This window comes from Triplophysa rosa, linkage group LG2 (assembly GCF_024868665.1).
Source record: "Triplophysa rosa linkage group LG2, Trosa_1v2, whole genome shotgun sequence".
Classification (NCBI taxonomy): Eukaryota; Metazoa; Chordata; class Actinopteri; order Cypriniformes; family Nemacheilidae; genus Triplophysa; species Triplophysa rosa.
In genome coordinates, this window is record NC_079891.1 from 3,568,130 (window position 1) to 3,578,617 (window position 10,488).

At 38.2% G+C, this 10,488-nt stretch overlaps 2 protein-coding genes across 4 annotated transcripts; both read right to left on the bottom strand.

Annotated features, from left to right (window-relative positions):
* Window positions 1-60: 60 nt before the first annotated feature.
* zbtb26 (zinc finger and BTB domain containing 26) lies at window positions 61-2,432 on the bottom strand. Its single transcript, XM_057323534.1, has 2 exons — window positions 2,321-2,432; window positions 61-1,312 (listed from the first exon to the last, which is right to left on the bottom strand). The coding sequence occupies exon 2, from the start codon at window positions 1,304-1,306 to the stop codon at window positions 65-67; it is 1,242 nt and encodes a 413-aa protein (XP_057179517.1). The 5' UTR covers window positions 1,307-1,312; window positions 2,321-2,432; the 3' UTR covers window positions 61-64.
* A 3,247-nt stretch (window positions 2,433-5,679) lies between these two features.
* krt1-c5 (keratin, type 1, gene c5) lies at window positions 5,680-10,484 on the bottom strand. 3 transcript variants are annotated; one of them, XM_057323514.1, is made up of 10 exons: window positions 10,402-10,484; window positions 9,607-10,028; window positions 9,388-9,470; window positions 9,135-9,291; window positions 8,714-8,878; window positions 8,458-8,583; window positions 7,357-7,574; window positions 7,253-7,278; window positions 7,058-7,166; window positions 5,680-6,717 (listed from the first exon to the last, which is right to left on the bottom strand). In XM_057323514.1, exons 2-10 carry the CDS (start codon window positions 10,000-10,002, stop codon window positions 6,675-6,677), a joined length of 1,323 nt encoding a protein of 440 aa, XP_057179497.1. In that variant the 5' UTR covers window positions 10,003-10,028; window positions 10,402-10,484; the 3' UTR covers window positions 5,680-6,674. The 3 variants fall into 3 exon arrangements, with proteins under 3 accessions (XP_057179497.1, XP_057179490.1, XP_057179506.1); XM_057323507.1 differs by having other exon boundaries at window positions 7,058-7,169; window positions 10,402-10,482; XM_057323523.1 differs by lacking the exon at window positions 5,680-6,717 and having other exon boundaries at window positions 6,931-7,166; window positions 10,402-10,483.
* Window positions 10,485-10,488: the final 4 nt, after the last annotated feature.

The following is a 10,488-nucleotide window of genomic DNA, read 5'->3' on the forward strand; positions in this document are numbered from 1 at the left end:
TAAATGATGACAAAATTTACATTTTGGGGTGAACTATCTCTTCAAATATAAATGGTTTAGACTTTCATAGTCCTTCTATCAGATTGCCTTCATTGGCATTGTCGAAACTGTTCTTGCCGTGAATCTGCTTGAGGTGTTTGCGGAGAACTGGTTTATGTGCGAACACCATGTCACAGTAGTTACAACGGTGCGGTTTGTCCCCGCTGTGAAGGTTCAGATGGTCTAGCAGCGAACACTTCTGAGTGAAAGTCTTTCCACATATCTTACACTGGAAGGGCTTGATGCCAGCATGGACGCGCATGTGCCGATGCAGGTTGCCTTTCTGGGTAAACGTCTTTCCACACAAGAGGCACATGAACAACTTGTGCATCTTCAAATGATTAGCGTAGTTTTCTAGTTGGCGGAATACACGGGCACATTTCGGGCACTGGTGGAACCACTGCATGCCTTTTTCGCCATTTCGCGAGCACCCCCAAAGATTCCCCTTCCCGGATCCGCTGGGTCCCGGTGGGGACACCGGATATTCAGTCACAGGGTTAGCGGCGGTCTCGGTGGGGCGTGTTTCAACTGTAGAGTTAATCAGGGAATGTTGTGGCTCCGGTGAGCGCAGTGCCGGAGAACGGGATGAGCGTTGGAAGTTATCAGGGACGTCTTGCATCCGGTCTTCAATCGACTCCACCTTAATGATGCTAATGGGACTATCCTCTTCTCTACTCCTTCTCTGAGTGTTTCTAAACGCTGGCTGAGATTTTGGCTCTATGATTACATCGTCATCTTCATCAAACTCATCTTCCCCTTCATTGACCACCTCATCATCATTATCATCATCATCACATACTGTCTCCACGAGAGGCGCATCACGCTGCGCATTGAAGTCCGAAGGCTGCCGGGACGATGCCCGTTCATCTTTGACCTCGTGTGGTTTAATGAATTTATTTAAAGCTTCAGTGCACTGCTCTACGATATGTCCCATCTGTAGGAAACTGGCGACCGTTAAATAGTGTACTAATTCCAGCTCGGGAAACTCGAGTGTCCCGGTGTAGCAGGAGAGAAGAAGTCTCTGTCCAACTTCTGCATCTTGTTGTGTGGATATTTGTATTTCATTCGAGTCCTGAAGGAAAAACTGGTCTCTTAGGAATGGGGAGCCGGCAGCAAACACCACTTTGTGTCCGGGTACTTCTACATCGTTGATGCGCACGATGACATCACAGAAGCGTCGGTCTCTTCGAAGAGCATTCATCTTTTGAAGCATGGAGTCCCCAAACGTGGGAAAGTTGAACTGCAGAATCACCCCGTCCTGGGCCATGATATACTACAAATAAAGGTAATGTGCAATTTATTGAAAATATTTTGATATTCACGTTTGTACCCTCATAAAAGGTAACTAATACATAGTTGAACTATGGTATTTGTTGTAAAACTACAGTAACCACAAATTTACCATGGTCACACTCAGTGTTGCGTGTAACTAGTTACTAAGTAATTAGTTACTGTAACGTAATTACTTTTCCCTTGAAAAAGTAAAGTAAGGGATTACTCTTATTTTTTCTGTCATTTAATGACAGGTTCTTATGATGTAATTGAACTAAATACTGTGTAATATATATTCAATAGTGGAAATGACATCAAATTTATAAGTCTAACTTTAAAATGTATGCTTTAATTAATCCTTTTCACATTTGTATACTTTGGTCAGTTAAAAAGAATAATTTAAGTAGTTATTCATTATTATTTGAATGAATTAAATAAGCCATCTCATGTCCATCCTTGAATCAATTCTAATTAAGATTGAAGTAGGATATAGAAAGTAATTAGTAATAAGTAATTAAATACTTTTTGGAGAGAGTAATTTGTACAGTAATCTAATAACACTATTGAATATGTAATTAGTAACTAGCAATTAATTACTTTTTCAGAGTAATTTACCCAACACTGGTCACACTATAGTAATCATATTTTAACCATGATATCTGTAGTAACACAACTGTAAGAATATCGATCAGTGATAGCCAGTAATACTATAATAAAGCAATGGATAATTTCTATAAGGGTAACGTTATCTACGAATCAATACAACTAACGTGCCTGTCTGTATTTTGCTATTTATAAACGCGTGTTTAACGACATACTTCTATATAAATGATACGCTGCTTAAAATTAATTTTATATTCTGTGATAACAGATTGAGATGGTGAAATGTTGGCACAGGCCTGTATAGTGTGTAGCAACACAAGCAGCGGATGAAGGACAGTAATGAATACCGGTTAAATGAAGACGAAAACAAGAGCAAGGTAAAAAAAAGAGTTTATTTAAAACATACCTTTAATGGATTTTTTAATACGTTGTCTTGGAGATGTAAGTAATAAAGCGACTGCAGGCGACTGTGTTTTTAGCGTGTGGCGGAAGAGGTTGTGCTATGAGCTACAATAGTCACCACACGCGATTGGTCGGCGAAATTTAAAGGGGCAGGACACAAATACATGTGGTTCATTGTGAAAACAAGACGTCATGATGTATTTTTTATTTATTTCTGATCTCGTCATTAATTATACTGAAATGCGCTACGTTATCCAAATTAAGGTGGTAAAAGGTATTCCGTTCAGTTTAAAGTATTAAATGAAGTGCTCCTACTGTAAGCTATGCCAGCTTGTCTAGTCATTTTTCACCTTCAAATAATGTCGTTTTTATTCTAGACAAGAAATGTGGTTGGCTGTTTTTCATTAGAAATGCTCCCAAATTAAATTATTTAAAGCAGGTACACAGTATTTGTTCTAATTACTCTAATAGCACTATGGACTTCTCCTGACAAACTTTTTATTTCAAATTAAATTAGAGATCTTTATCACACATAAATACAAACATTGCAAAAAAAATAGAGCGTATCCCCTTAGAGGAAGTAAAATGGAAGGAGAGTCAATATTGGATTTGGTTTTAATAAATTCCTTTGGTTTTATTTGTTCTTTTGGTTATTTAATAACACATTACCTTTGGTTTTATCCGGGACTTTTTATTTGTTTATAGTATTTTAGTCGTTCACATGTGGTCTGTTCATTTAGTTAATCATTGCTATATTAATCATTAATAAATCCTACATCCGTTTCTATGGTTTTCTGTTAATTCCACTTGTGTCTTTAGTTCTCTCACAGTGTGCATGGTCTTGGTATTGACTGGCCAAATACCTTTTTCATCTTGAAGAAGACAAGTGAAACTTAAAAAACCTTGCGTTTGTATTTTTAATGTCTAAGAGGAACAGGAAACAGTTTGTCAATGAAAAAACATTTATTCTCATCACTTTTCCCACACTTTATTATAAACATGTCTCTAATTCAGGAGAATAATGAATGAACAAAATAAAGATGTATATACTTTTAATTCAGATGAAGTCCACAAATATGGTCAAATTTATATTGAACTTTAGCAATGTTTGTAGTGGCTGACATTAAACATTTAGGGGTGGTTTCTCGGACAGGGCTTAAGCCTATAATCCCTGACTAACTATCTAATGTTAGAGGTGTCTTGCTTGATCAAAAACAACTTACACTGACATATCTTTAACACATGTAAATAGTCACACACTATATTAAATTGTCACACACTATATGTTTAGCACATGTAAATCACTTTCTATGTTAGCATTATATTAATAAAAGAAGAAAGAAGGAAAAAATTACTAGTCTTGATTTAAGATCATCCCTGTCCGGGAAACCGCCCCATAGTATTTTGCAGCATAAACAACACTGGCACTATCTATCCAAGGACATCTATCTAAGACTATCTAAATGAAGTGCACGTTTTGGCCCACCACCACCCCCTCACATATTGGAGGACATTAACATCATGTGCACTTTTTGTCATGCACATTTTATGTGTGCCATTCTTAGTGCACATAAATGAAGTGCACGTTTTGGCCCACCACCACCCCCTCACATATCGGAGGACATTAACATCATGTGCACTTTTTGTAATGCACATTTTATGTGTGCCATTCTTAGTGCACATAAATGAAGTGCACTTTTTGGCCCACCACCACCCCCTCACATATTGGAGGACATTAACTTATGTTATGGACTTATGTATGCTTTTAAATGCACATTGCACATAATAGGGACTTTTTATAACGCACATATATGAAGATATCTCTAAGATAGTACGATACATTACGATTTTTACAAGCAAATGTTCAACCTTCTATTTTCATACAGACTAACTGTTACCTAAGATATGGAGACCAACTATTACAGACTACCTAAGATATGGAGACCAACTATTACATCGTTGTTGAAACAGGGCCTTTTCTCTTAAGGCGAGGTCGGGTTAAATGTCTCGCGCGTACATGTGTTAGGTGCTAACGGTTGCTCAGAAGAAGCAAGCAAATGTTCAACCTTCTATTTTCATACAGACTACCTAAGATATGGAGACCAACTGTTACATCGTTGTTGAACATGGCTTTTTCTCTTAAGGCGAGGTCGGGTTTAAAGGCGCGACACGGACACGGACGCGGAAAGTCAAGCGTGTCCGCGGCTTCAATATTTTAGGTGCTAACGTTAGCTCAGAAGTAGCAAGCAAATGTTCAAGCTTTGATTTTAGAGACGGCGTATGCAGATATGGAGCCCATCTCTCACATCGTTGTTGAAAGAGAGCGTTTTCTCTTAAGGCGATATCGGATTTAAGGCCTCGCATATATGGAAGCCACTTAGGTTGTCGTTTTTCTTTCTCAAATCTGTGACCTCGTAAATTAAATGTGTCAATCATTTTACCGAAGCACACGGTGCCAACTGGAAACAACCTCATTATGTGGGAAAACATGACTTACTTCGCGTCTGATGATAATTTAATCCGCGTCTGATGATAATTTACTTCGCGTCTGATGATAACTTACTTGTCTTGTGCTGAATCCGGTACGAATGAGCTGAAAGAGTTTGTGAAGGCCTTTTATCTCTGCGGGGATCATTCTATTGTTGTGATGTCATAGGGTCTGTCCACTGACCAAAGATCATGTGTTAGTTGCCGTATTGTTATGTAACGTGTATAAAACGGTTGTTTTCTGGAAATATATTTAACAAAATACACGTCGATATTGCACCCCGGCACCCGCAACAATAGGTGGCGCCAAATACGTGTAAAACGAGTGTGGCTTCAGCGCGGAAACGGCGCTAAACTGTTGTAATAAAAATGCTAACTGCCAAAAAAGCTTCTTTTCGGTCTTTTCTCTCCAACTGAAAGATTTCAACACACAGGAAGATTTCGCTTTTACTGTTGTTAATTCAATTTTGGTACTTTTTTCTTGGAGATGGATAGCGTAAATTCAGCTTGACAGTTTATTTTTGTGGTATGCTATAGCTTAAGTGTTTTAAAACTTGTTATTGGAGCATTTTACAAGAACGTATTTACAAATATATGTAGGTTGCCTAAATCTCAAAAAAGGGGGGTTTCTACATACATTTATTTTTTATTAACTTTATGTTCTGATTAAAGACTGGTCAGTAGAAGTACACAATAGTGTCTTGAAATCTATATATTATAGGAAGTGAACGACTTTGAATGCCTATTACTAAATGGTAATTTTGTAAATGTTTTGTAGAACCCTTGTTTATTTATATCCTTGTCTAGGCTAGCATAATTATACTAAATTATATAGACCATATACATCATATAACTTAATTTTTTATTTCAGCAGGTGTCAATAACAATGAATGAGTATCAATGAATGAGACACTAAAAAGGCCTATGAGTGTAGTGTTGAAGAGGAAAAATGTGTTAAAGGTGAGACTGAGTGTTTTAGAAAGATGTTGAGTAAATTAAACATATCTTAAGTAGCAATGTCAAAGAAACCCACCTCAATTGCCAAAGGCACAGAGTTGGCACCTATTACACTTACGCTATGTTGGAGGCTAGTGCAACTTTTATTGTCCGTTATATTGCCCAAAGTGTAGGCTGTAGCGTGTAATGGCATTTGTTACAATCATAACGGCAACAGTTCTCAGACAATGATGGGGAAGACCTACTCTGCAGTTTCAGAGAGCAAACAGCATCTAATGTATCAAAATCTCATAGGGATAACAGACTAAACAATACATTTGGAGACACTAGATGCACTTGTGTCTTATTGTCGCTGCCTTGTATTACATGACTAATGGGTTTTCCATCAACTGTACAAAGGTTTCCGTAGGGGTTAATATACAGTTTTCTAAAGATCAAGATGATTTGATAGATGCCTTTAAGCGAAATGTTGTGTACTTACTGATAGATACTTCATATTTGATTCGTTTCCATCACATTAGATGTGTTAAAATTCTCTTCAGACTGGAATGTATCGAAGCCCAAAGTCTACAAATTAAATGCAAGATACAGACAGGGATGTCTATGTAAAAGATTAGCCATCTAAATTGTTACTTGTTTACCAGAACTATGGAGGAATAATAGGTGTTTTGTTTAGAAACTCTCACAAAAGCATGACATTTGAAACTACACAGTTGTGTCAGAGTGGTTCTCAAGGTGAGGTGGTCTTGATTTCGTCCTTTGGCACAGTCTCTCACACACCACCGTGGCCACTGTGACCCGACAGGTGTACATCCCCATCCGAAGCTACATATCATTTTTCTACTGCCTGTAAAACTAGTACTTCAGGATACCCGCTAGTATCGTATGTGTTGTGTTTCACTATTGTGCTATTCTTAAATGACCCGCTCTATTGCGACTCGCCTTATAGAATCAGACCTGGAGAAGTGAAGAAGAAACAATATCAGACCACAAGCAGTGACAAAATAATAGAGACATCCAGATATTTATAAGAATGTATGTAGGAATTATTTGTTCCCTTCTGGCTAATAAAAAGGCAAAACAAATTTATGGATTTATTTATTAAATTGTTGCTGCTGACCAATGGACAATCAATACAAATGACACGTCACTTCTTTTTAATAATTTGAATGTTTATTTACTTCTTGGCAAATGGAACAGCTCACTGGTAACAGTCTTTTGATACATCTCATGTACCCATGAATACAAACCACAACAATGTGGACTATGATCAGTGTCACTTGTGAGCCCAACTCACTTTTTTCGTTCTTCTATCTGTTCCACCTCACTTGATTCATCCACGACCTTTCCATTTACCATGGTCTGGGTTACCACCTTGACAATCTTCCTGGTTCTGACTTCAGGATCTTCTTCAAAAAGACAAAAAACATATTTGAACAAATTTCATATTAATATTAAAAGTATCAGCTCTGTCTGTTTACAGCTGACTTACTTTTAGGAGGCGGCTTCTCTCTCATTCTAAAAAACGAAAATGAAACATGTAATAAATGATTGCTTATGTTACAGATGCTTCAATAGAATCAAGATTCTTCTTACACTTCCTCTCCATCCAGCAGTCTTCTGTAAGTTGCGATTTCCAGCTCCAGATTCTGTTTGATTCTCAGTAACTGCTCATAATCGGTTTTGATTCTTTGCATGTCCAGACGCAGTTGCGAGAGTTCGTCCTCCAGTTGTGTGAGTGTGCCCTGGAGTCGTTCGATCTCAGCGGTGTACTTCTGATTCGTCTCTTCAAGGTTTCCCTCAAGAACACTGACCTGAGGTGAGCCATAAGGTTTATTATTCAGAAAGAAAGAACGAATATGTGATTTTTGAAGCACTTAAGAAAGCCAAGCCCATAAGAAATGAGCAACTGAAAACATTAAATAACAAGAAAATATTTTTCACTGAAGATGCTAAAACACATTTTTTTAGTTGCAACATAATTCCCATTTGTGTTTTTCCATCATTTTGATGAGTTTACTATTACTGTAGAATATGGGGAAAATATGAATAAAGAATGAGTACATGTCCCTAAACTTTTGACCTATGTGTGAACAATTATTTGAACAACCCACTGAAAAGCCTTTATCACCTGTTCAGCCCATGGGATGTGTGTGTTTTTAGATTGTCATCACTTATGGTATCACATGTGATTACGGATTATTTATGACTGTACATGTTGACATGTGGTGTCTGTTTAAATGAGGAAGAACAGCAGATGGAGGGAATTCTGGTTTCCTGTGCTGAAGCAATGGCCTTGACACGTCTGAACATTTGTTGTCAAAAAAAATGATTGTAGATGTAATATATGTAATATAAAAAAACATGTATATAAATGTATTTAAAAATTAAAAGGTCTTTAAAAATCTATTTTGGACAGATGACAACCTGACATAAAAAACTGGTTTTAGGGCTGAATAATGCTTGTCCACAATACACAAAACACATTTTGTCATTTGAATTCTCTTATTTGGGGGGATTTTCTTAGCAAATATTAATATGATTAATTCTGATTAATAATCATGTCATGTGATTAATTACATTTTAATTGATTTATAATAATAATCAAAGTATAAAGGTATAAAGACATTGGGAAATCGAATTTGTTTAATTCAGTATTTTTACAATCGTGACTTTAGCAGTGAGAATTGGCGTCACCTGTTTCCGCAGACTGTCCAGCTCCACCTCCAGCGCCTGCATAAAGCGTCGTCTTTCATTCAGCTCGCTCTGAGCACATCGCAGAGCTTCATTGCTCTCCTTCACCTCCGACTGCACGGTCTCCAGCTGTCACATGTGTACACATCAGCCGTGTTGATTGTATCGCAGAATACACATTCATTCAAACACACCTGTATTTGCCTCGAAATCGAGAATCTAAAAATAGATCGGTCAGTTGTGCTGGCTGTGGACTGACCTTCTTCAGGTACCACATCTCAGCGTCCTCTTTGTTCTTCCGTGCAATGCCCTCATACTGTGCCCTCAGCTCTGCCATGATGGCTCCCAGGTCCGGCCCCTGTGCCACATCCACCTCTACGTTCACTTGCTCGTTGGCTAGACGGGTCTTCAGTGCGCTCATCTCCTACATGTAGACAGACGGGATGGAATCAGTGTTTGATAAGACGTATTTGAACGTGTATGTATGAAATGAATTGCATTAGATATCAACAAATCAAACCAAGTGGCATCTGCAGACAAATGGTGACCGAGATATTGTAGATAGTTAAACATACGACATGAAAAGTTTGAAATAGATCAGAAATACTTAAATGTTTGAACTATAGTCTGTACATGTATATATATATACTGTATATAGTGTGTGTGTGTCTACATATTACCTCATCGTGATTCTTCTTCAAGAAATAGAGCTCCTCTTTCAGACTTTCCAGGTCTCCTCTGAGGGTGGCGATGATCTGATCATGATCGGATTTAGCTCGTCTCAGAGCGTGGCAGTCTCTCTCAACTGACTGACAAAGAGTGGCTTCTGCCTCCCATCTGTTTATAAACACAACAAAGTATACCACCAATACCTACAAGTACAAAAACATCACATCGCATTCATAGACATGAAATAAAAAGAGCAAAACTCACTTGACCCTAAAATCATCTGCTGCAAGTTTAGCGTTATCAATCTCCAGCATTATACGTGCGTTCTCCAAGGTCTTCTTTCTCACCTAGAGAAACCCAGATGTGATGTCAGCGCTCTCATATAATGACACTACTTAACAAGACATTCTTTCAACTTTGACACGTGTAACCTCAGCAATGACAAAGAAGCGTGGATCACGTGACATTGAGATTACCACCAACCTCTTGTCCAATTGCGTACGCTTGAGCCATCATTCCCTCGATGTCATGACCCTTGGGTGTTCGATCGGTCATCATCTGTTTGATCTTCATCTCCAGGTCAGCGTTGGACTTCTCCAGGGAGCGCACCTTCTCCAGGTAGCTGCCCAGTCGATCGTTTAGACCTTGCATGGTTTCCTTCTCGCTAGCGCCTACTCCCAAACCATTCAGCGAGAGGTTGCTGAGGATGTTTAGGCCGTTTCCCAGAGAGGTGGATCGAGACAGGGACAGCGTGCTGGCTGAGGAGAGGGACACAGGGACTTTTGACCGGCCCCGAACCCCACTGTCCCGCATGGACATGCTGGAGAAAGAGGGCTGCCGTCCCAGAGAGTAGCTATGAGTGGAGAAGCTGGAGGTCATGATGCTCGCAAAACTAGACAAAAAAGCTGATGAGAGAAATATAGATGTTGTTTGTCAGTTAGAGTGCGCTTATGTTTCATTCGGGGTCAAAACGTTCTTCAATGCCATCGAATAATATTTTTTCTGATTTACAGTATAGCTCAGATTAACACTGGCTATTGCATTTTTTAGTTTTTGACATCCAGTTTACGACCTTTTGTATTATTTTGTATATTTTGTATTAATGGATGATGTTTCATGTTTTGCTTAATATGGTGACAATATAATAATAGTATGCATTTGTATGCAATATTGTTAAAAAATGGATATAATTGATAAAGGCATTTATATGCAATTAACAATTCATTTGTATGCAAATTAAGAAGAATAAATATTGCAGATTTGAAAATGAGTACTTACACTGATCAGATGAGAATCTCCTATATATTGTTTTGTCCTAGGAGGATCTGGTGGCGTGTATATGTGGCGTGTTCAGGTGAGATAAGT